The 26447-nt window shown below is 39.5% G+C and overlaps 1 protein-coding gene across 14 annotated transcripts in view; it reads left to right on the top strand.

The window, feature by feature from the left end:
* The window catches only part of RAPGEF6 (Rap guanine nucleotide exchange factor 6), a 206448-nt gene extending 181301 nt beyond the window's left edge, over positions 1 to 25147 (top strand). For 6 of the 14 annotated variants that reach the window (XM_048488512.1, XM_048488510.1, XM_048488511.1 and 3 more), the window contains 6 exons: positions 884 to 1018; positions 1972 to 2085; positions 7370 to 7595; positions 12400 to 12911; positions 17710 to 18021; positions 20140 to 25147. In XM_048488512.1, the coding sequence (XP_048344469.1) occupies positions 884 to 1018; positions 1972 to 2085; positions 7370 to 7595; positions 12400 to 12911; positions 17710 to 18021; positions 20140 to 20165 (1325 nt within the window). In that variant the 3' untranslated portion in view covers positions 20166 to 25147. Of the gene's footprint in view, positions 1 to 883; positions 1019 to 1971; positions 2086 to 7369; positions 7596 to 8572; positions 9024 to 12399; positions 12912 to 17709; positions 18022 to 20139 lie in introns of those variants that run through there. The other 8 variants (XM_048488521.1, XM_048488514.1, XM_048488520.1 and 5 more) reach the window with 4 other exon arrangements.
* Positions 25148 to 26447: the final 1300 nt, after the last annotated feature.

Here is a 26447-nt window from a genome sequence, read left to right as displayed (position 1 = left end):
ATTGGCAGCTCATATCTACTCCATATATAATGCCATTATACTCCCAAGTATAATTTTGTTAATGAAACAAAATCATGCACTTTTTTTTCAGTGTAACTGAAAATATAATACATTGTCTTGTCGAAGGCTTTCACGGCCGGAATTACTAGGGTGTTGTGGGTTTTCCGGGTTGTATGGCTGTGTTCCAGTAGCATTTTCTCCTGATGTTTCACCTGCGTCTGCATTGTAAAGCTTTACAACCATCAGATCCTCTGAAGGTGCCAGCCACAGATGCAGGCGAAACGTCAGGAGAAAATGCCATTGGAACATGGCCATACAACCTGGAAAACCCACAACACCCTAATACAATACATTGTCTATAATGTACTGTTGGAGTTGGTAGACTTTTTTACAAGTCCATAAGACTACTTCACATAGTCCTATGGTGCAGAAAGTTGTACATCAAATTGATTACTGGCTCCATTATAGGGAAGTTGAGTTGAGGGAGTAGTGCAAAGCATGATTGCTTCTCAATAGAAGGAAGTTGGGGGTGGGGTGGGGGGTGTTGTCCACTATTCCCAAGTAAGCCTTTGTAAATTCCATTCTGAGAAGATGTATACCTAGTAAGCTACTTTAGAGAGAAACTGCAAGGAAGTATGCAGTCTAAATTCAGGCTAAGTCCAGTGGCCTTGCGTTGTTTCATTGTAAGCCAAACTCAGATCTGGTTGAAACTGGGAATGCGTGAATGAATAACTGGAAAATTGGGCATTGCAGCCATAGCACAGTTCCCTTACAAAGTGCACACTTCATTTATTCAACCTTGGTGCTACAGATAGTTCCCATGACTGGAATTCTCCAAATTTGAATTATGAACTTTCTTTTAAACTTTCTGTTACTGACATAGGTGGAGGATCTCCTCAGAAGTCAATGAGTTTGTCTGAAGAAGTAAACAGTAAAAAACAAGCAGATGATAATGTATCTATGGCGTCTTCATTGCATTCCAGTCCCCCTGCTTCTCCTCAGGGCTCTCCACGCAAAGGTAAAAGGGAGCTTAGGAGGAACTTTTTATGTTAGTCTATAACTTTACATTTGGGATCTTGGTTATTCTGTAGTTCAGAATACAGAGGTTGGATATTTATAATGGGTCATATTCAGTTCATTGGGGCAATAATCTTCATGGGGCATAATTAATAATAATCTTGGGGTATAATCTTCATGGAGAAGATTATGTTTTGAGAAGGCATTTTGATAACAACCGCTTTCCAGTCACCATATTTACATTTTATTTCTGGATTTGGCCTTTGATGTGAAAAAGATCATAATTCATGGTAACATACGTCTCATGAGGTGAATTGGATAAACTTTAATTTTCAGTTGGAGACACCTATGAAGGACAAGGCATTGATATATTAGATCAGTGGTGGCGAACCTTTGGCACTCCAGATGTCATGGACTACAATTCCCATCAGCCCCTGCCAGCATGGCCAATTGGCCTGCTGGCAGGGGCTGATGGGAATTGTAGTCCATAACATCTGGAGTGCCAAAGGTTCGCCACCATGGTATTAGATGTTTTAAATATATTACATATTCGATATATTAAAATAGTTGGTATATTAATTCATGCACGTATGATCTTTGTTATTGTTCATTTGATACCATGTGGCATGCGTTGTTTGTCTCACTTGTTTTCATTTGTTCGCATTGTTTCCAGGTTTTTTTTCTTTTAAGGACATCTTTACTATGATAAAAGTAGCCTCTATGCTGTTTTGTATTGGTTAAAATCTCATTACAGAGCTAAACTTAAATGTCTGGTTTTCAGATTAATCAAACATCCAGATTCCTGCTACTGTTAACTGAAGTGCAGGCCATATTCCCCTTTTACCTAGATCTAAATGCAACATTATACAAATTTAAAAAAACACCAAGACAAAAAGAGCATTCATTTTACTGTCACTGTGTTATTTGCTTTCTGTGTTTCTTTTTTTTTTGTAGTGGGTAACCCCCAGAGATCTGATAACTGCAGCCAGATTAATCTTTCTGGCTCTTCTTCATCACTTGCTAGTGAAACCAGCAACAAGAACAGTGGACAACGCAGCTATGGAATAGGTGGGGTTTATTTGCAAAAGAAAATCCAGCAGATGACTAGCAGGACAGCAGAAAGATCAGTATGTGCTGAAAAGAGCAAGAGTCAGGATGCTAGTATGAGGACAGAGCTTTTGTACAAGCCCAGGAAAAGAATGGGGTCCCCCTTTGGAAGATTGAGGGAAAGGAGTTTCTCCAGGGAAAGACCAGCTTTCATCCGTGATATGGCATCAGAGTTTCAGCAAGATAGGGATAGAAGTGAACAACAGAAGGACACAGACCGTAATGTGTTACATTCAACCAGTAGCCATGGAAACAATACTTCTCTGTTCTGGCTATGTCCACAGTTGAGGCACAAAAGAAGGAAGACTATCTAATGCATTGTCCATCTTACGTTGGACTTTAAAAGTCTATTTAAACTGTGCATTTGCATTCCTGTTTGCCCCTGCTTATGTTTTTTCCCCAAATTTGAAAATGCTGATATAGTATATATTTGTATATGTTTTATTTGTAATTTTGAATAGTAAAACTGGAAGCTGGAAAGCTATACACTCTTTAGATGCTTCTTAGAAATCTTACAAGCACAGCTGCTGGTGATAACAGAGACTGGTTGCTCATTTTCTCTTTCTGAAATGGAGCTTCAGTAGCATAATTTTGATCTATTTTCCATAGCTGTGTTCCTGCTTTGCAAACTCTGTGCTGTGGATAAAGAGCTTTCTAATTAACGATAGGCTATATTTGTCTGATGCAACATATATTTGTTGTCATGTTCTTGTGTTCCACTATCAATGCACTGTAGATGTAGTGCCTGCTTCATTTATGTAAGAGGAAGTGCCTTGTGCTTGAAATGTAACTGGGTGAAGGATACTTGGTATTGCAAGCCAACTGTATGAAAACAACTTTTTCATGCAGTTCTGGCAATTACAGCCACACCACTATAGATCCATTTGTGAATGTTAGTTTTGTTTATATTGTCGTGGGTGAAATAAAACTGTTCACTGGTATAGCTGCTTGTATAACAGAAATTTCAAGTAGGAATTAGGTTTGCAGCCTGATCCTATGCATGTGAAGTTCCACTGCAGATCATATGACTTACCCTCAAGTAAATCTTTATAAAATGACAAATTCTAATATCAGTTTGTTTAGAGATCTCAACCAGCATAACAGACACATCAGCAAAATGTTGTTGTTTTTAAATAGTGAAGTAAATCTTTTTTCATCAATAATATGTAAATAGTACAAAAAGAAGGGAGGTGGATTTAGGTTAAAATAACTATTTAAATTTATTTTACTTTTTAGTTATTAATTCTTCTCCCTTAATCAAACCTCCTTTCATAAATGTAAAAATACACAGATCTTCAAGTTTGTGGATTCTAATTTTGTGTTCAATATGCTAGTTTGCTTACAGTGCTTAAAGTTTTGTTTTTCTAAGCTCCAACTGGCATACAAAAATGACCAAAAAAACTCACTTTCTAATAATTCATCTGATATGAATGAAACTCTACGAGTCCTAGATTTCTAGAAAAGGATTGAAACACACAATTTCTCTCCAACTTGTATTAAATTTTCCTAGGATATATAACAAGCTTTAGGTTCCATATTAGAGTAGCATAGTAAGATTAATTGGTAGCTATTTTTTAATGTATAAAGATGAAAATTTTTATTTCAATTGTGTAAATTTATATGGAACAACATTCAGCAGGGCTGGTACTGGGGTTCCAAACTTGTGTATCTTCTCCTCTTCCCACATATAATTTATTTATTTTATTTTATTTATACTTCGACTTATGTAATATGTACAAGGTAGCTGAAAGTGAAATAAACTTCAATGCTCTGTGCAAGTTTATGCACTGATTCCATCCAAAAACATTACTGGCATAGCTTTTAGTTAAACTAGACATATCTTGTTGTAGAATATTCTTGGTTGACAGATTAATCAGGTCCTTTTTTAATTTGTAGAAAAAAATTCCTTTTGCAACCTTGTACTGGTTTAGTCAGATTTTTCCAGGTTATACTCCTGTGTAAGATGTATGATGTTTTGCTAAACCATGCTATCTGTAAAGACATTCTACTTCATCTCATTATTTTGTTCCTTTTTACTCTCATTTCTATACATTGCTGTTTAGATAATGCTCTTTACAGTGATTCAGCTTGAGAAATTCCTTTCAAGACTGCCCACACAACATCTTTCCTGCTTGAATTAATTACTGCATTAACCATATTGTCACCAAAAAAATGTTGAATTCCATAAAACATCCCTTTCCAAGAAGGAAAAGAGGATATACTTCAGTAAACATTTTTCAAAATGCAAAACTGGTTCTGTGTGGTGCAGGAGCGTTTAATACCCCATTTCCCACCATTTGAGTTCTATGTCCCTTGGTCTGGTTGGTCTGGTTTGGTTGGTCTAGAAAGTTATAAAGCACTGAATTTTAGAATTTGACACAAGATAACTGTCTTGTTCTCTTTTTGTGCTTGCTGCTGAATATTATAACTATTTAGCCATTCTCTTAAAATGTAAATCTTAAGGGTTTTTTTTTAAATGCTTCATAAAGACACTAACAATTTCCTTTTCTAATTATATAACCCTGGAGTATACCACAGCATATTTATGTGATATGCTAGCGATTAGGCTGGTTTGTGAACAAGGCAATAGAATTCTACAGTTGCATTAGCTGAGAAATTTCTTTAAAGTCTGAAGGTACCTTAAGGGAAGATCCAATTAAAATACATACAGTCATGAAACAAAGTATCCAAAGTATCCAAACAATCCTCATAATATTGTCGAAGGCTTTTCTGGCCAGATTCAACTGGCTGTTGTGGGTTTTCCGGGCTGTGTGGTCATGGTCTGGTAGATCTTGTTCCTAATGTTTCGCCTGCACCTGTGGCTGGCATCTTCAGAGGTGTATCACAGAGAGAAGTCTGTTGTACACTGTGTCCAGTGAGAAGGGAATGTTTTGTGGGGTATATATAATCCATGTCCCAGGGTGGGGAACCAATCAGTAAGTGTTTGGGTGGAATTTGCTATGCAAAGGTGTGGTTGACTGCATTGTGATGTGGGTGGGGTTTTTCAGTCCAGGAAGTGAATCATATTTGCATTCCCTGCAGCAGCAACAGTCTTAGTGAATGCAACCCCTGTGTCTGGGTGGAGTCCATTGTCCATGAATCTAGCATGCCCTTGGCCTTTGATTCTGGGGTTTTTAAGTACTGGTAGCCAAGTTTTGTTAATTCTCACAGTCTCTTCCTTCTTGTTGAAGTTGCCTTGGTGTTTGTGGATTTCAATGACCTCCCTGTGTAGTCTGACATAGTAACCTAACTCTGAAGATGCCAGCCACAGATACAGGCGAAACGTTAGGAACAAGATCTACCAGACCACAGCCCAGAAAACCCACAACAACCAATCCTCATAATGCTTTTCCTTGGAATAGGCTCCCTTGAATAGGATTCGTGTCTCAAGATGTAATTATTTAATTATATTGGATCAAAACAATGTTTGTAATTATGTTTAGTTCAATCCATAGCTCCAGGCGGCCGGGGACAGCACCACTGCTTCACCATCCCACCACTTCCAAAGGGCTTTCCAGCAGTGTGGGGAGGCAGAAAACACAAAAAACCTCACAACCCACCATTGGAAAACCTTCCTTAGAACCAAATGGACTTACACCATCAAAAAGGTGACATAAATCCAATCCCCAGGCTGCAGCGTAACTGCCTGCGAACCTGGGGTAGGAAGCTGACTAACATTAAGCGCCCCCCCCCCCCCGCCAGTATTCAGTCACACACTAGCACAGCTCCACAGCAGATATGCCTTCCTGGTGTTGCCTCCATGAAGCTGAGGAAAGGCTGGCAACCAGCACCTTTGCCCCCTCCACTGGTGGGGGTGCCCCTAATACCAGCAGAGGGGAAATGCATCAGCACAGCCCATGCTGGCTCCACAACACGATTCACCTGCCCCACATAGGATTGGACCATTATACCTTGGCACAAACTGATCTTCAGAACTGCTTCTCCATATGTTTATTTTGTTTTTGTGTTCACATTTCATAGTGTCACAATTTTCAGAGACAAAAAAACTACTGTTAGTTTTGATAGAAGTCTATAATTTGAGAAAGGTGTATTCTGGAGGCAGAGGACATCTCCATATGGGATTTCCTTTTCTCCATCTTCAGGAGGCAGGTACTTCAAAAACGTCACTTCCTCACGCTCCAGTTGCGCCCTCACGCTCCAGTTGCGTTCCTGCCTCTATCAGGAGAGCAGGGCTCCACAGAGCTCCGCAGAGTGTACTTCTCAGTTGCAGCGAGCTTAACTTTTCCCTCTTTGTCTTCGACCATTGTGTTTTCCCCGCCAGTCTGTACGTTTTTGCCAGTTTTCCTTAATAGTTCTGCTGCTGCTCTAAATGGACTGCTTGTTTCAATTTTCTGAAAGGGAAAATCTTGATTTAGTAATATATTATGTCTATATTGGGATGACGACATGTCAGTAAATAATCCGATAAAGGCTTAATATCTAAAAACTATTTAAAGACAGTCTTATGGATAAAATTATTTTATAAATAGAAGAAAACAATTAACTGAAATGAGCATAAGTGGATTTGTGATCATTCCAGTTTAAACAGAAGTTATTGTGAACCATATGAGGAAGCGTTCAAACACACTATCGCAACGGGAAGTGGGAAAGGAGAGAAAAGTCCGAACCATTTGATTCTGTGACTCCATAAATGATCACTAAATGCTTTCATCAAGACTTGAGGTGGCTCTTAGAAATGCAAACTGATAAGATTTTACTTCAATTCATAGATTTTATGGCATTTTAATTACTATAACTCCTTTAAGGTTTTGTGGATTTCTTGAGTGTACATTTTCTTTAAATTGCTGTAAAACCTTTTATATTTCACTTTTGGGGATATACAATAGTATCTTGACAGAATTTATTGATTTGACTTCCTTCTGTTAGGAATTTTAAGAGAAAGTTTCTATTGAGAGCTTCTGTATTTCTTTCTCATTGTGTTCTTAAAACAATGAGGAGTCTTGAAATTTGGTGCTGTGGTCCAGTCGCCTTCTGAAGAAGCTCCACTCGTATTGAGGAGGTTTTACTTCTGGTTTCATTATATTATGTTACAAATATGCCATTTGGTTTTTGACCAGAGTTCAAAGTAATTAGTGAAGCTTTGTTCTGCTTTTTTTAAAATGAACCGTGAGGAGCATTACTTGAACAAATGAGAGGGGGAATTAATTGGTTAAAAGCATTTCACATGTGGACATGTGTATTGTGGTCTGAATTCTTTAATGTTCTCTTCTCCTGTCACACTTAGGCTATGCCCTCATACCATCTGCCAAATCTGAGAATTTCTCAGATTCCAGTCACAGTGAGATCTCTTCACGGTCCAGCATTGTGAGCAACTGTTCTGCTGACTCGATGTCTGCAACCCTTCAGGATGAAAGATGCTTGCCTCAGACAGTTGTGGTGGATTTGGGAGGAACAGCGGAAAGGAAAGAGCACCGTCACCCATCCCTGGAATTTAGTCAGCCTTGCACTGGGTAAGGGAGGTTCCACTGAGAGATATAAGAGAGGATTTTAATGATGGAACGTTATAGCCAAGCCATTTACTTCCTATGTTAGAGTCTTTCTTACATGTATTGTTAGCCCACTGAATTACAGTCAGTATTTAAAAAGAGAGAAAGGTATGCTATCTGCTTTGGGAATTTCATACAGTAATTTTCCTCGTACTGGTAAGTCTTACAGGGAAAAAATGCACGAAGACATTTTGATTTAAATAAATTGCCTCTGGTATAATGCTGGGTACTGAATGTTCAAAGATATTATCCTGGGAAACTCCATAAGGCTATTTAAATGATTTCATGTTTAATGTATAGCATGGTACTTTTTAATTACTGTGCTAGCAAGCAGGAAATTTATTTCCAGGCTTATACCTTAAGGCATATTGTCAGAAACTATTTGCCTTTATTATAGTAGGATGGCTGTTGCCAGTGGGAAGCTGGACAATGGCAGTTACAGCTACAGGTTCCACAGCATGAAGTGCTTTTACAAGCCTGGAGATGGCTAGTTGGGGTTTAAAAACAAACAACCCCCTGATTATGTTCAGTTTACATAGCACTGCTGTAAAACTGCACAAATACTCTGTTCAAAATGAACTGTGTTAGGCTGAATAGCTGCAAGTCGTGTTGGTAATGATAGCAGCTGATTTGCAATAAGTTAGTACGTCTTTGTGATCTCTGGCATCACAGTGAAGGGATTTCCATCTCTGCAGAGTTTCCGTTCAGAAACTTTTGGTACTAGCCTTTAGGTGCAAAAATTCTGCTCCTTCAGAGGCACAATCTTGTCTGCATGCCCAGGGTGGGAGGAGTCTCATCTTGCCTTGTTCCTTTCTGTTTGCTGCAGCAGAAGCTGTGTTTTAGATACATATTTAGAGGGCCCTTTTCTGCACGCTAGTTTTCTTTAAAGCAAAAAAATACATACAAAGTCATTACTTCCTATTTTCTCTCTCTCTGGTCAGTTTTCCTACTTTCCCATCTTTCTCTCATTGCCCTGCTGTGGTGCAGAGAACAAGTCATCAACAGTGAAGGGAAAAGCTACTTTCAACTGATGGCCACAACTTGTGTCTTCTAAGCCTTGGGTAATAGCACACACTAGAGACTTGTTTCCATTTCCTCAAATTTGCAAAGCAAACAAGGCACAATCAACCATGCAACACTCTGGGAGAACTCACTCTGCCTCTGAGACAATGACTGGATTATTGGCATTGACAGCACAGAAGTCTGTGGGCTCAGTTTTCTGCCACTTCAGCTCCAGATTTCAGAGCCATGGACACTGACCACTTCAGAACCCAGTCAAGACAGTACAACTAAAGCTGAAGAGACCAGCTCAGTAACTTACAGAGCCAACCAAAAATATAAACCCAGCGTTTGTATTGGTGATCTTCTTCACTCTTGATGTCAGCTCCTAAGGTAAATATTTGTTTTGGCTTTTGGAGAATTCCACAATATGGCTACAAGACCCAGTTCTCAAAAGTTTCTTGGCAACAAAGAGATCATTCTGATACCAAAAACCTTGTCAGCTATTTTCTAATGAATTCCTTGTTGAGTCATTCTCTGAAGGGCAGCTGCTATATTTTCCAAGTGAGGTGCAGCCTCCAGCAACGCCTCTATTTTCATTGTCATCCAAATAGGCTACTCAGTAGAGGTTACCTTGCTCCCCTCACCTGGAGTTTTCAAATGTGCTGTCCCCAATCTTTCTTTCTTCCTTAGATGGATCACTTTCTGCAGAAAGAGGCAGTAGAAACTTCTACTTGCAGCACTTCACCTGCTCAGAAAAAGTCTTTGTTCCATTCTCAGTCTCTTAGGAGTAGATTTGTATACAATTCTACATCTCTTGGTTGCCTAAGACCTGCATGTCAATGGGAAGAAGTCTCATCCTTACTGGGTAAGGACTCCAGAGTCACCCATACTAAAAATAACCTTCAACTATTCTTCTCTCAGACTACTGAACCTAACCTACCTAGTGAGAACTCCATTTACCAGTCTTTGCAATGCCAGGCACATTCAGAGACTGCTGGGCCTCATAGCTGCTTCTACTACTTATGGGTATAATTTTTCAAACTGAGGCTGAGGCCTCTACAGTGCTGGTTCAGCCACAGCTTCCAACTAACTGATGGGGACTTGTAGAATAAATTACTGCACGTAAGGTCACTGTTGCTCAGAAGCCTTATACAATGATCTCATCCTCACTTCTCTGTCAAGCAACCTCCTTCACATGACCTTCTCAAGTGATCCTCCCAACCAGTATTTTTGCCTGATAGATAATTCTGGAGTGTTGCCTTTAGACATTCTAAAGTAGATATTTTTGAATGGCAGGAACTACTGTAAATGTAGATGAGAGTAAATGGAAGTGCTTTCATACCTGTGTCTTAACATGAAATGGGGACAACCAGCTTGTGGCTTCAATTGTATTTTTTTTCACCTGCATTACATAGAATTGGCATACTCATCTCTCAAAAGCAGTCACACGTGGTAACAGAAGAAGAGTTTGGATTTATATCCCCCCTTCCTCTCCTGTAGGAGACTCAAAGGGGCTCACAATCTCCTTGCCCTTTCCCCCTCACAACAAACACCCTGTGAGGTAGGTGGGGCTGAGAGAGCACCGAGAAGCTGTGACTAGCCCAAGGTCACCCAGCTGGCGTGTGTGGGAGTGTACAGGCTAATCTGAATTCCCCAGATAAGCCTCCACAGCTCAGGCGGCAGAGCGGAGAATCAAACCCGGTTCCTCCAGATTAGATATACAAGCTCTTAACCTCCTACATTCCGTCTTTGTCCAGTCCCTTCTTAAGCAATTAGGATCTGAATCAGGTTTCATCCTCCTGTGACACTATCTAAACCTTCAGGGAATACAGCTGTTCCTTACTCAGGTCATGAAAAAGCCACTTGAGTCATTTACCACTTGCCACCTCCCGAGCCCACTTACAACGTAGCCTTCCTCATTCCAATCTGGTCTGCGTCAAGGTCCAGTGAACATTGTACATCAAGCTTTCATTCCTAGACACCTCTTTTCTCCTGAACATTGTCTTTGAGTGTCACCTAATTTAGGACCCAATCCTCCCTTAATCCTCCAGAGCTACTCTCAAATCTAGAAAGAGCTCTCCTCCCTTCAGGACACACCCTAATCTGTTTCTGCCAGACCCAAGGAAGAGTGTCTTCCCAGAGATTAAGTTTCTTGGCAATATCTGCTGTAAAGTTCTGCTGTGATCTGTTCCAGAAAACTCTTCCTTGAGTTATTCCCAAAAGGAGCCCTGTTACTGAATTTTGCAGAGCAGTTGCTCAGACTCAGTCATTTATCTTTGTGAAGCATTGTGCCCTTTGCATCAAAGCCAGAACATATGTGTACTTTCGCAAGTTATGCCAGTGCAAGCGGCATTTACACACTCAGGTCATGCCATTTCCTGAGCAATTCCCCCTTCCCCCAGGATAGCGCTGTAAAACGTAGTTCTAGAAATTTCTGCACAGAAGCAAAGCCTATCAGTGTGAATGCTCAGAAGACCAATTGAAGAATGATAGTTAAAGATAAGCACTCCTTTTTCTCGTAAAATAAAACGTTGGACATTTTCTACATCTTGTTTTTGAGCAATGCACTATTCAGAAGAAGCTTGTGCTGGTATATAAATGCAAGGTACATTGCTGTTTGGTCTGCACAGAGATTTTATTTTGTGCTATCCTTGTTTGAGACACATTTAGCATAGTGCTGACTTTTGTTTCCTGCACTGGAAAGCTATGAGCAATGACAAAGTGTTTAAAATGCAAGGGCAGTTAAGTTGACCAACACTGACAGAAAAATCTAATAAGAACTAATCATGCAAATCAGATATTTCATTGTTTCTGACTCGGAGAACCTTTTGAATATTTATTTCCAATTTCTTCTTTCTTTCTTCCTCCTGGTTCAGAAGTGAAGTGTCTGTGTTTGTGCCAATTTTGTAATCGAGGCCTGTCTGAGACAGGAAATTGCATATAGAGAGAAAATATGAAATAGTATTGAAAAATCTCTTTAAAATCCAGTTATTTCATGTTAGTGTATAATTATGTGACCTGCACTGGGGAGAATTTAGGGGAAAAAATAGAAATATGATGGAACCCACATGATGTTGAGAAAGAACAATGATTTGCAGTGGAAACCAACAAATTACAGACATGGGAAGAATAGAGAAGGCTTTAGTGAGGATGTGACCCACTAGAAAGTAATAGTTCAGCCAAAATGGTAGAAAAATGTTGTATAAATATTCTGAGAAGTCTGCATAACTGCCTATTGTAAAGGGCAGGGAATAAATCAAAATTAGGAAGAATTAGGACTAATAAAAGGAAACATTTCTTCACACAACACGTAATTGGTGTTTGGAATATGCTGCCACAGGAGGTGGCGATGGCCACTAACCTAGATAGCTTTAAAAGGGGCTTGGACAGATTTATGGAGGAGAAGTCGATCTATGGCTACCAATCTTGATCTGAGATTGCAAATGCCTTAGCAGACCAGGTGCTTGGGAGCAGCAGCAGTAGAAGACCATTGCTTTCAGATCTTGCCAGTGAGCTCCCAAAGGCACCTGGTGGGCCACTGCGAGTAGCAGAGTGCTGGACTAAATGGACTCTGGTCTGATCCAGTCTAGTTCTTATGTTCTTATGTTCTTATGTTCTTAAAATAAAAATAACATACTCAGATCTAAAACGCTTATTACTTGGAGAAAAGAGGCATTTATATTAGATTATGTTGACAGTTGCACTGCTTGCATATTCTATAAATGAACACAGTTTTCTTCTTAATTTCCGTTATCTTCAAATTCAGCTGGCCTTTGTCCAGATCTCCAATGATCCGAGGAGTGCCTGTGTCATCTTCCATGAGTACCGAGGAGATCTCCCATGATCACATCATGATAGAAGCAGCAGACAGTGGTCGTGGAAGCTGGACTTCTTGCTCCAGTAGTTCCCATGATAATTTCCAAACAATCCAGAATCAAAAAGGATGGGATCTTTTGAACTCTTACCGCCACACTCATTTAGAAAAAGCCATTGCTGAAGTAGAACCATCAAACTGCTGTCCTGAAGAAGCTCATTTGCAATCCAATGTCCGTCCAAATAGCAGCAGGCAGTCAAAAGCTGGCATGGACTTTGACCAATCCCGGCAGAGCTGGGCTTCTTCAAGTTCCCTCTCAGACACTTACGAAGCAAACTATGGGACAGTAAAACGAAGAGGACTTGACAATTTAACAGCAGACCAGACTGAAGTTTTGGACTCCAAAGCCAGCAGCGATGCAGCTTACAAAACTGTCACTTCAAGTACAGAGAGAGGCCTCATAGGTAAGCCAAGTCAAAGGCTTGTGGAAGCTTTCACATCTGTTACGCATTATGTTATTAAGCTGTTAAGAAATTACATCAGCCGAACAAAGAGCGGATTGCATGTTAAAATCTAGCTTGTTCACATGTTTCCAATCAAATAAGTCCTCAGAGGATGTGTCTCCAAACCTCCTTGGGAGTGCAGGAGGTGGGATTTAAAATTATAGAACAGTATATTTCTTTGCTGCCTTACAGAGAAGAGAGCTGGTTTTAACTAGCTTCCATGAAACTGCTCATTTTCTGTCAGATTCTTTATAGCTCTTCCTCTGATTAAGACTTTGGGCTCTTGTTTCTTCAGCAGTCACTATGTTGGGCAGAAAGTGTCTAGTGAGTGAATCCAGCCTGAGAGATTCTTGCTAGCTGTTCAGTGCTGCCATCCCATTCCTCTTGCTTCCAAGATAGGAAGGAAATAGTCTTCCCAATATCATTTTGCACTGGCAGCAGATTTGTAGGCATCCAAATGCTGCATATCCTAAAAAGTTTGGTGCTACTCTGTGCCAAGAAGGTCCATATTCCACAGCAAAAATGGAGTCACATTTGGAAAACTAGAAACTGCAGTCTTAATTGTACACTGCTTGTACATGGAAGAAAATATGTAAACCATGCCCGTTTCTGAGCAAGAGAAGACTATCAGCTTTAGATATGATGGCCATAAAGGGGAAAATTGTGTAGTGCAAAGATCTTTCAAGAGTCATAGTGCAAACATGATTTGAGGTTTTTAGAACTCATTTCCCCAACAAAATAGGAGAAATTCTGGTTTTGTATTTTGCATTCAGAGCAGATTAAACATATCAATATCATTTCCTTATCCAGCAGCTTGCTGTGAGCAGACATGCTTCAGTGGACATACCAAAATTCTCTGGCTGCAGTGCTGCTGTCTAGTTTATGTTGCTACAGATAGCAGTATGTATGTTCCCTCCAATGAAAAAGCTGGAGCAGTCCTCACTTGCAGAGAGTGAGTTAGGATGAATGTGTGCCACTACTCCCTCATTTCCCTTACACACGAAACTGAAAATATTTGTTGTTAAATTTGTAAGGGCGTTGTTGCACAAGGAAAAATACAGTGGTAGAAGATAGACATGCACCTGTGACACTGTGCTTGCAGGGAGATGGGGCAGACAGGAAGAGGAGGAAGGAGGAAACTCCTTTCATCTGCCGGCTTGTGTACCATCTCCTCCCTTGTATGTCCCAGTATTTTCTAACTGATGATATAGAACAAAGGAAGGAATTTGGCTGAGTTGCTCAGCTAATCTCACTTTCCAAAGTCATAACAGAAGCTTTTCTTGGGCTTTGGGGAAATAGCCTTCATTTTGAGGCCCAGACCTCTAAATCTTCATAACAAGTTGTAGGGTTGAGGACAATTAAGTTTCCTTCATAATTAACCTTACTAGGGTTGATGGGGGTATTTGAAACACCTCTATCATTGGTCTATCACTGCTGCTTTGGTTAGTAACATTTCCCTCAGGAGATCAGATTGTTCCTGGAAGAGAGAAGACAACCTTTTTATGAATATATATATATATATATATATATATATATATATCTCATCTGCATATGTTGGAAAGGGTAGATTCAGTGAAGAAATTCATGTGAAGATTCAGTGAAGAAAGCCATGCCTGATAGGGATGAGTCCAAGGATCATTTCCATACTCTTCTCCTGTGATAATCATTGTCTAGGGTTGCTAGATTCCAATGTTAGTGAAAAGGAAACTGATGCATCAGGTTCCATATGCCTCCTGTCTTTATGCCCTTTCCAATGCCTAGTGCTCTCTGCTGCTAGGTGCTACACTTGCATCATCCTTCCTCAGCCTTAAATTGCTCAGCTCAGCTTGTTTCATATTTTATTCTTCCAGCAGTGCCTCTATCAGCCATTCTCTGGGAGATCAACAGATGCCCGTTTATTTGCCCAAGCCTTTTCTTCCTACCCACACAGGACCCCTTCTCTTTTCATGCCACTGATGCAGGCTGCTACTTGATAATATCTTAGGCTGAGTACAAGATACAAGGATATGGAAGGAAGAAATTCATTTATCATTTGGGATTGTTCACCTTGGCAGGAAGAAGAAACGTGGAGGGGGAGGGTCCACTATTGATCCTCTAATCCTTGTGCTACCTCTGTCCATTGTAGCCTGTTTGTGAGCACTGAGTTGAGGAAACGGTGCATCTGCACTTTGTTGTCCTCCCTTCAGAGGAAATTTTAAGCACGTTTCTCTTTAGGAACAATTAGTATTATAGCATAGCTATTTGATGCATCAGAACATATTTTTAAAGTTCCAACAGTCTATTTTAAAAGTATAGACACCTGGTGTGGCTCCCAGTGGGCCTGTTGCAGAGTCCCCTTGAATGCAGAAATATGGTCTGTGTGGGCCCAACCCATGGATTTAGCTATCTCTAAATAGGGCCGCATGTCACTTTTAGAATATACAAGTGGGCTCCTGCAACTAAATGTTTCATATTGTAGGTACAGAGGCATGCGATTGGAGGGGGGGGGGGCACTCCTTCTTACCCCAGCCTCCATAACCACTGCCTCAGCTGCCCTCCTTATAGTTCCTTGCTGACTTCTAACCAGTGAATGGAAGCAAAGAATCCTTCCTTTTTCATCTCCAGCACTGATCCTCACAGTCTAGTAGGTTGGAAGGCAAGCAGGAAAGTATAAATAAGGTAGCTGAGCTGGTAGACATGAAGTCATGCAAGTGGGTGAGTGGCTTCCTTCTTATCTTTGCCTCTGCATCACCAGGTCAGCTACTCTATTTACATTTTTCTGCTGCTCCTAACACTGGAGCTGGGAGGGAGGAGGAGGATTATTCTCACCTAGCTGCCCACTCACCCTCTTTTTCTTCCCCACTGCAGCAGTTCTCCATTTTGGGGGGAGTCACCCCACCCCTACACATTTTTAATTATAAGTTTTAAAAAATGTTCTGCAAACCTAGGAGGTCCCTCAAGTTTTGGGGGGAAATTATCTTCAGTCCATGTGAGCCCTACAGATACAGATAACCCACAGATGAGCCCACATGTGACTATCAGAATATGTTAAATAGACTAGATGATATTACAATGCCAAAGTTCACAAATAAAGAAGGGGGAAAACAGGATTAAAACATGAATGATCACTTCATTCAAGGACATCTGGCAAAACAAACAGTGCAAATGAATTTGTTGGGAGCCTAACTTGCTCATCAGAAGGATGTTGCTTACGACTGTTCTGATGCCACCCCATATGGTGGAGGCCTTTCTCTTATATTTTTTCGGCTCTCTGATTTGCACCCTTTTCCCCTTGGGCATGCACCAATGACCAGCACATTAGCTAGACTGTGGAAGTTCACTTGGTTTAAAGCATGAACCTTAGTTTTTTGTTTATTCAACATATTGCCATTCTTTTCCACTATATTGTCTAAAGTGAGTAGCAATTACATCATAATCGTAATAAAATATAATGATATTATATTCCATTAAAAGCTTAAATGGAGCAGCAGCAACTGTGTTACAAATAGAGTTTAATAAAACAATAAAAACAATATCAACAGCTCAAAAAGACAGTGATAAAGCACTCAGACAGCTACACTAGTTAAAACTATTTTCTAACCATACACTACATTAGTTTTTCACAGGAATTACCTAGATGCTAGCAGTTGTTGTATTCTTTCAGCTATACCTTCAGCCCCATCTCTTCTTTCCAGTGCCATCATTTCCACTAGGACAAGATTTCTCAGCAGCCAAGCTGTATGACTGCTGCTTTTTATACATACATTGGAAAGTCAGAATGCCAGCTTAACCACTTAGTGACCTGACAGTGATGTAACACTGGAATGCAATTTAAGATATTTACATCCTTGTAGCAGTTGCCTTGCATTGGCTTTACTGAAAACGCACTTAAAGGCCAACTTAGAGAATACTCAAGATATTCATATCTTTGTAGTATTTGTAGTATGAAAAAGTGAATGGATATAATGAGGGAACCTTAGGAAAGGAACTGAACCTTGTCATTGCAGCCTAAATTTATTCTAGATTAGGCAAATGACACAATTAAATTGGGTTATTTAACAATATGGATTATCAGCAGCATTGCTGATATTAAGAGGTATAGAATACTTAAAATAATGGCAGAAGGCAAGGAATACTTAAACAATTCTCCACCAACAGTCATAATGTGCCTGGCCTTCCTACCTTTAGCAGAGCACCAATATGGATTCTGATAGCCAAATAAGTTATTTAGTGTAGATGCTACAAGTAGCTATCCAAAAATGTTCAGCAAGCACATTGGCAAGACTAATTTTTGCATATCTCTATGCTTTGCTGTCGCTGTTTTTTGGATTTTCTCTTCTTTTCCTTTTCCTTTCTTTGCTTTTTTCATATTTTCACAGTAGAGCTGCTTTTTCTTCCAGTATAATTTGATAGTCTCACTGAAGACATGGAGGGGGTGGAGGTGGAATTTAACGATCCTGACATAGAGTGAGTTGTGGAAGTACAGATTTATAACAATCCCTGTTGCTCTCTGCAAATTTGTAAGTGCTTAGGAGGCAAAAACTTGCTAAGCGCTTCATCATCTTCTATGAATCTAGTAATCTGGCTGCTAAACTGTGAACTTCTTTAGTAGTTAACATTTAAAAATTCTGCCAGTAGCATTTATAACAAGCAATTTTACATTTACTTTTTGTTGTCAGTTTTTGGTTAGCCATTGTAACATTTCACTGTTTTTTTTCCAAATGCTTTTCCCCCATTTGTTTCTTTCATTAACATTTCCATTGCTTATTTCTTGTGCCAGTTTACTGTGTCACCTCACCTAAGGAGGACAATAGGTATAGGGAGCCACCGCCCACCCCGCCAGGATATATGGGCATTTCTTTAGCCGACTTAAAGGAAGGATCACCTCACCACCCACACTTAAAACCTCCTGACTATAGCGTGGCGGTACAGAGATCAAAGATGCTGCATAGCAAGCTCTCTAGGCTCTCATCCGCTCCTCTGAGTAGCGAACCAGTGGCCTGTTTTCCAAAGAAGATGCCTGAGTGGCATAGCCGACAGCTGTCCCATCCTAAACTAGCAGATATGACTGACGCAAATAGTGAAGAGGACGGTATGTTAAAGATCTAATTTGATAGTCAACTGCTGTATAATTTTGTACTGGGAATGTATGGACCATTTTATCTCGCAAATGTCACCTTGTGTGTGAATCTGTGTGTGTGTATTGTAAATCATGGCTTCTTAAATGCCTGTTGTGCAAATGGACAATGATAAAAATTAGCAAGCATGTCACAATGCAGGCAGGACTGGTATCCAAGGCTTTGACCCAATATGAATTTTCCTGGTAAGTAAACGGGCCAGTCCACCCCTTAACGTGAGTGTAATCCAGAGAGTGAGTGGCCCAAACATTGTTTTTAGAAGCTAAAAAAAGGACATATTTTAATGGTTAAATTTTTCTTTGTTTGTAGACAGAAGTTACTTCAAATAAATAATGCTAGGTACATTTAAGTTGATCTTGTTATGTTGAGGTTATCAAAGTTAGTGTGCACACAGATGTTGACTTCCCCATTGTAACCACCCTTAGAATTTTGATCAGAGTACCGTCAGAATAAAACTGCTTTAATTTCAGTTATTTTGCAGAGCAGTAAGCCTAATGAAACATCTTGGTTGACAAAAATCAAGCCCACAGGGACCCACTTATTGGATAGTGCTGATTCTTTATACTTGACCCATGTTCTGAACTGCCATTATTTACAGCCTTCCTGCCATCTTTTGAAAGGCTTGATTCATATTTAGGACTAATGCCTTGCTACTTTACCTTCCTGGGTGTGAAACATAGTAAATTAGGGAGAGCCAGATTAGGGTGTTCTGTGCTTTTCTAGTCTTCCAGCAATTTTCACTTTTTTTCTGTTTTTCATGTTTGACCTTCTGTTAGCTCTTTAGTTGTTCGGCACAATTTTTTTTCTAATTTTATTTTGGGAAAAATTGGATGTGTTGTGTTTTTTTTTACTTTTAAAAACATTCATTGGTCTTGTTTGAGGTGCTTGCAGTTGTGCTGTAATGACAGTGCTGTGTTCAGCAAGAGCGTATGGATGGCTACACATAGAGTTGTGCACGACCATCTTGTTAATCTTGCATAAGAGTGGATTCCCAGTGTGCATGTCTTTGTGAGGTTACTGAACCTCTAAATTCCTATTGTTTCTACCAACCAGCAAGATACCTTTCCTGACTCAGATGTTAAAAAGCTCAAAAAATAACACACTAAAATGCATTCTCTGATTCATAATACAAAATGGCTAAATTTTGACCCTGAGTTAATATGAAATTAAATTGGGCTGACCAATTGGCATCCATTTTAAGTGTGACCATGGACGTATACGGTAGAATTCTTAATGTTCCTTTGAACATGACTGAGTTTGAAAGTTCATTAGTTATGCATGAGGTAGTTTGGTGATGCAGAATTACATCATTGTAAGTCCATGGAAGTCAGTGGGCTTTGAAGAGCATAACTCTTCCTGGGTTTGCATTGGGAAAAATACAATTGGGTAAACACAATTAATAGTTTGATTTTTGGGATCCTGAGCTATAATGACAATCCTGTAAGGAACCAAAGCTTCAAATACTTTTTAATTAGTATTTTGTTATTAATTTTGATGGTTTGATGGCATTATGATGGTTAATTGAGACAGTCCTTTAGCAATCAAGTGTATCAGTATTTCCCAGTGCCTTGACTTCAGTTTACATTCCAGCCTTTGGATCCAAGCAGTAGAATGTAGGCATTGCTGATTTTTATACAAGGATGGTTAAAAGAAAACAAAAAGAAACAAACAAATTAAAACTGTAATCTTATGCGTATGATGAAGAAAGTTGCCAGAAGAAATCAGTTTGATAGGCAGTGATGCGGGGTTAGAGCTGGTGTGTGCGCTATTTTGGGTTTTTTAGCACTGTGTCAGAAAGGACACAATATTTTGATGAAATTGGATCCATTTCATTTTGACAATTGCCTTTCCATGTAGGTGTTCAAAATCATATAGGGTTGTATAGATTTGAAAATGCTCAATGATTGTTTGATTAGGTTCGGAAAACCTCACAAGCAGAGATGCTCAGTTTACATGGAGTTGGCTGTCGGGGAAAAGTGGGATGTGGTCAGTACATTTAATAATTTAATAAATACAAGAGCAGTATGGTTATGACATGCATTGGAATTTACAGTGTCTTTCTTACTTCACAGAAGATGAACAAGTCTCGGCAGTCTAGCCTTTGTGCTTCCCAAGTCACAGTAAGAGGAAGGATCATACAATCCTGTTGGCTGTAGCTGACAGCTTGCTGCTATTGACTTCAACTGTTGTATTTGCCTCTGTTCTAAACAAATTATGAGCTCTGTTCAATCTACTATTGTCAGCTCCACAATCTAAGAAACCTATTTATGTTGGGGAGAGACAAATCTTTCCAAGGAATACTGACCCTGTAATGCAGAAACCAGAATTTCGGACAGACCTGTAACTTTTAATGCATTGGGGCCACCTGGCACTTGGAAGCTTTCTTCGGTAGAAAATCTTTTGGTAGACCACTCAAATATTTTCTATACCATTTCAGCTCTCAGTCGAAGAATGTTATTTTATGTACCTACGGAAGAAACTGCAAAGCTTCAGCAAAACCAAGGAAACTTCTGCAGCAATCTGAAGAGTAATTTATTAATTTGGAATTTATATAAGGTATTTTTTTTGTACTTGTATTTGGAATGCTCTGGTTGGCTAATGTGAATGCTTTTATAAAGAAAATAAGGTAACAAATTATCTTGGTGTTAATGAAATGTCTTATGCTAGCAAAACACTTTTGACTTCTGAAGAATTGGATGTTCATGAGTGCAGCTAGAGGTTTACACACAATGCAACATAAACCTCTTTTGTGAAATGCCAACCCCTCAAGGTGCGTCTTCAAGTATGTGTTGATGTACATACAGTAGTGAAATGCTGCCATCTATTGGTCCTGTATTTTAAAACTGGTGAAGTACATGTGACCATCCTTTTAACTATCCAATTGCCTAAAGAAGTACCTGTGTTTCTCTTCCACTTTCCTCTTCTTGCCCTCCAGAAAAAGCAAATCATGGTGTCTGTCTACATTTACAGCACAATGGGAAGCCCTCCCCTGCAGGTCTCACAGTAACACTTGGAAAGAAGCACAAGGGAGAGTGTGGCTGCTGTGTGAATTGCCCCTGAATTTGCAATCTGTTTCCACTTCACCAAAGCTTGTACTTGAGCAGTACCTACCATGTCAGAGTAGCCAGCTTGAGGTATTCAGAATTTATGAGTAGTATTTAATTTCTGATGACAGCTGCCCGAACTCCAGTCTGTCTGGAAGTCACATCTTTTGACCTGCCAATATTTGCTTCTGTTCCACAGGGTTGCTTGTGGCTGCTGGGTGGATGAAGACTTATTCTGTATCTACTCCAGTGTACATTCTGTTTGTATGGATTCACATAATCTAAGGTGTGAAGTTTTCCATTTAGAAACAAGTTTTTGGCTAAATTCCATTCAGCCTGGGCTTTAACTAAGCTCTGCCTTTGCTGTTAAATTGTTAAACTTCTCTGCAACTTGAGGGACTTGGACTAAAACTTTGAAAGGTGAGATTCATTATTTCAGTGTTTAGGATCTGTAGCTCATCACAAGATTCATGGCCATATTCTTGAGTATTTGCACTGTAGAGTATTTTATGTTTATTTTCATGTTTTTACTACAAAATGTATATTTTAGCTTTTAGATGATCCTAGATTCCCCCCCCCCCCAAAAAAAATTGAACAGTAAAGTCTTTACACTAAAACAAGCCAGCTATAGCAAGCTTGAAATTGAAATTCATATTTCCGTGTATTGCTATAGATGGTGACCCACAAATGCATTCGCCATTGTCAATAAACATGAGACGCCTATTTGAGGAGACTGCCAAGTGAGAAATGGGCAAGAAAGTTCATCCCTGCAGTTGTGGTGGGCTTTGGAGGCACTGGACAGCGGCAAGAAGTCTCACTGCTTCTTGAGTGCTTCCAAGGCCTTTGTGTTTGGAGGCATGAGCCCCCTAACCTAAAAGAAGAACAAGTGATAACCGATTATATCTCTCTTATATTGGAAGAGGAGCAAGATTGATAGTGCATACAATTTTGGACAATTTATCAAGAACCACCAACCTTTATCTATAAATAGACAAATTTGTCTATAAATAGACAAATATACTTTGTGGGGATATGCTCACATTCACATTTACACTGCAGTGGTAAGGGAAAATTGTTTATCTCTGTTATGGTTGCAATTTTACTTAGCCAACCAGAGTACATGGAGAAAAACTGGAGAGATTATTTTTCTCTCAAGCAAATAATGGTGGCCCATTCATGGATAATAAATGGAAATGAATGCGAGTCTTTCAAGTTTACTAGTAAATCTTGGTATCATAAGTGTTTACAACCTGAGCGAGGAAAAGACACTTGTCAATTTTGCAGGTGCCTCAAAATAACTTATTTTTACGCAATGTTCTTAAAGAGTTTTGAACTTTTCTTTTGAGCATTTTTTGGCAGATAACAAAGCACCAAAAATAAATCTGAAACCCTAAAGCTTTCCATTATTTTTCCCATACTGACTTTGGTGCTAGTTCACCAGAGCATATGTTTCAGTGAACTTGTTTGCCACTTGGCATGCTTGTTGTCTAGATGCCTTGGAACATGAACTCACACTTCCATGAAGAAAAGAACCAAGTGGAGAGGCTACCCAAATCATACTTTCATTGGTTGATCACTTATCAATGGTCTTTACTAGCCTTAAGTATCAGGAATAAATAGCTGAGACAATATCTGCTTTCTTTTTCCTTCAAGGCCTTAAATGAAAATAATAATCTTGTATAGGCCCAAATGACATAATATTAGCATTTGAGTGAAGTTGGTATCTATATACACCTGTAGTCCTGGGCATAACATCCAGCTAGTACTTCCTGCATAAACCCCCTTAGGAATCAATGGGAGTTCCACAACAGCACAACTCTCATTCATTTCACTGTGGCTTGTGAATCCTAACTTTCTGGTTGATTGTGTCCACTCGCTACAACTGTAGACACCCATAGTGGAGGCAGAGAAAAAGCACATGTGTGGCCAGGTAGAGAGAAAGTTCACGTTGTAGCTAAGCATTCAGCAAATGGGAAAAATTGCTGTTCCCTTTTGATATGGCCAATTGCCTGTGCAGCCAAAAAAAATCAAATATAGTAAAAAAAGTTCAGCATCTCTATTGGAACGTGTGTTTCTCCCTAGGATATGCTATGGCTTTCTAAGATTGTAGCTATAGTTGCCAAAAATAAGTTTGTAAGCCCCAAGCCTTAGCTCCGAGCAAATTCTCTTTGTATGCGTGTTTGGTAAATGATGCAGAACAAGTGCAAATGTATTACAGTGATTTGGGCCAAATAATATAATCTTTCAGTGACCTCATATGTTTATTCCAGCTTTTAGGAACAAAACTGAAGGATCAAAGCCTTCTCTCTTGAGAGTAAGCTCTTTTGGATAGATATGCGCAGAGCTCTTCATACTCATGCACTGATCAAAATCTGATGCTCTCCATTGAAACAGTACCTTGGCATCAATTGTTCTCGTGAAGTTTTCAGTTGCCACACCAGTAGAATCAATAAGCCTCCATTAAAAAAATTACATTGATTTCAGAACTGGAGCCTGCTTGCTAATCATGTTTTATTAATAGAAAGCCCGTCTAGTATAAACATGCTTTAAATAAATAAGCTCTCTTGCACAGTGTGAGTTGCCTCAATCTGCTCTTGTTCTGACCTTGACATATTTGCTTACCTTTTAAATCAGCTGATCACATTCATCGGGGGACACTAGCCAAAATGAAGTGAGACTCGGGTGTGTACAAAGAGACAGAATACCCTTTAAAAAAACAATGTATATTAAAATTCTCCTTAATCCTCTTCTAGAAACATTTAATTCATAAACAAAATAGATTACTAGCATTTGCTATGCTGTTTCCCCTGTTATATAACTTCCATCATTCATTTGAAATGACCATTTCCTCTCTTTGTACATATCAACTCCATCACTCTTCTTTCTCATGATATAGTATGAGGTAATGGAGATCAAACAGGATATATCTTTATGTGCACTAAACTGTAACTAATATTCAATTTTGCCTCCGTGTAGTTATACGAACTAGAAAACCCTGTCTCTTAATATGTAAGTGTGACCTGTACATCACTTTAGCTTACCAGTTGTTTAATGATGCTGGACTTATGATGTCAGTGAGCTATATTGCAAAGTTTTGGTATCAAAAAGTGTTGCTCTAGGTGTGCTAATGTTTCCAAAGTAGTGGCTGGAAGGTGTGCATTTTCTCACGTGCACATCTTATCCTGACACACATTTATCACCTAAGACAAACAAAAATATCGTGTTCCTGCCTAAGGAATGCTTGTAATGTCAGCCTGGTGCTAAAGTGGCGGATTTTGTACAGACCTTAATAGAGATGGTTGTTGCGTAGTCATTTGAAATCACTTCTTAGGACATGATCTTGTTGTGCAGCTGGTGATTGACAATAGCATGGAGCATCAAAAAGACAGCATCTGTTGAATGAGTCCTCTGCATTAACTCTTCCAAGAAAGTAAAACTCAAAGAAACTTAGTCCATTCAGGTTTTCATTCTAATTATTTATTTGTAGGCAACACCACAAATAACACAATCAGCAGTTTCCTTAAATATTACTTTTATAATAATTGTTTTCCAATTGCCTTCAAAAACTGATTAGGAAAAAAGGGATATTCTCTTGAGTTAATGCAAGCCATTTTAAAATGGGGTGAGGAAAAATACAGTTCTTTGCCCCACTCCCCATTGTGCTTGTCATTGTCTTGTCCTAATTTTTGTTAATATATACATGGAATGCAGTTAAGCTTGATATTAATGACCTTTTGCATATGTGAGCATATGGGCAAAAACTGCACAGTTGTAATGGTATTCTGATAGCAATTGTAACTGCACAAGTCAGTGATTGTAAAGTATTCTGTAACAAGCAATGTTTGTCTTCTATTTTTTGATACCTCTTACACTTATGTCTTTTAGAAAGACAGTGCCTCTGTATGCTTTTTTGTATTTTTACTGAGTGATTGTAAATATTTGTTATATTTTTGGTTAAGAGAATGTTTAAAAGTACTGTTTAATATCCAATCTACTAATGTTGTCAGAACCAATAAACGACTTACTTAACATGAAATTACAGGTGTGGTGCTTGTTTCTTACTGGGAATTTTTTTCTTCTGAGTGACACTTTGTAAGTGTGTTGTTTTGCTTTCCCTTTTTCTCACCCAGTAGTGAAATGGAGTAACATGTTGGTAGCATTGCTTGTGTGAAATATAAAATGAAAAGGCCCATTTGTGCTTCATAAGAAGGAACGGAGAGAGGGAAAGCAGCATGGTATATAGCCTGATCTCATCAGATCTCAGAAGCTGAGTAGGGTCAGTACTTGGAAGGGAGACCACCAAGGAAGACTGCAGAGGAAGGCAGTGGCAAACCACCTCAGCTTCTCACTTGCCTTGAAAGCCCCTTTTGGAGTCACTGTAAGTCAGCTGTGACTTGATGGCACTTAGGTAAGAGGACACTGAAGGAAACTTACGTGAAGGATACTATTTGGTTGAGCGCTAAGTCTTTTTGGACAACTGCTCGTGCTTCAAGATGCTGCATTTGTCCAAATGGCATTTCAGACAGCAAGAGGTGCTACAGAAAGGGCGCAAAAATAACACCTGGGGTTTTGTAAAGCATCTTCTGTGCAGATGAAATCCAGTATTAGCTATTTGCTATAGGGAAGACTCATTTAATTTCAGTCTCTAAAAACATGACTGGTGTAGTGAGTAGAGTGGCGGACTTGGATCTGGGAGCACAGGTTTGAATCCTCACTCTGTCACATCACTCAACAAGCTTCATGGCAATCATCCCCAAAAGGGCTCTGAACCAACCCTTGTGATTGTCTACTGGAGAGGGCAGAGTGATTAGACATTTTTTTTCAGTCCAGTAGGCAGTTGCCTCAGTGGCTCCCCCCTCCCCTCATGGCCTCCACAGTGATCTTGGGCCAGTCACACTCATAACTTCAACCCACAGGGCTTTTGTGAGAATAAAATGGAGGGGAGAATGATGTAAGTCCCATTGGAAAGAACAGCAGTGTATAAGTGAAGTAAATAAATAAAACCACTCTCAGGTTTTTTATAAGGCAGAAACAAAAGCAGGGAGAGCTACCTAAGACTTCTTAAACAGCTTGGAAGAAATGCTGAATAAAATGTGATGTATAAAAGATCCTGGTGTGAGCCAATGCAGTACTATGGAGTCATGTTTTACTAGCATCAAGGGCAGTGGTGGGGAACATCCAGCCTGCGGGCTGTATAAGGCCTGTGAAATCATTTGGTCTGGCCCTGCCAAGACAACCAACCGCAGGCAGGACTCCAAATTCAAACCTGGAAAAGCAGTTGTGAGTAGCAACATCATCAATACCAGCTAAGATCACATGCCTCACCACAGAGAGGT

Source organism: Sphaerodactylus townsendi, linkage group LG03 (assembly GCF_021028975.2).
Source record: "Sphaerodactylus townsendi isolate TG3544 linkage group LG03, MPM_Stown_v2.3, whole genome shotgun sequence".
NCBI lineage: Eukaryota > Metazoa > Chordata > Lepidosauria > Squamata > Sphaerodactylidae > Sphaerodactylus > Sphaerodactylus townsendi.
The sequence above is the reverse complement of the archived record's forward strand: the minus strand, read 5'-3'. Positions and strand labels throughout refer to the sequence as shown.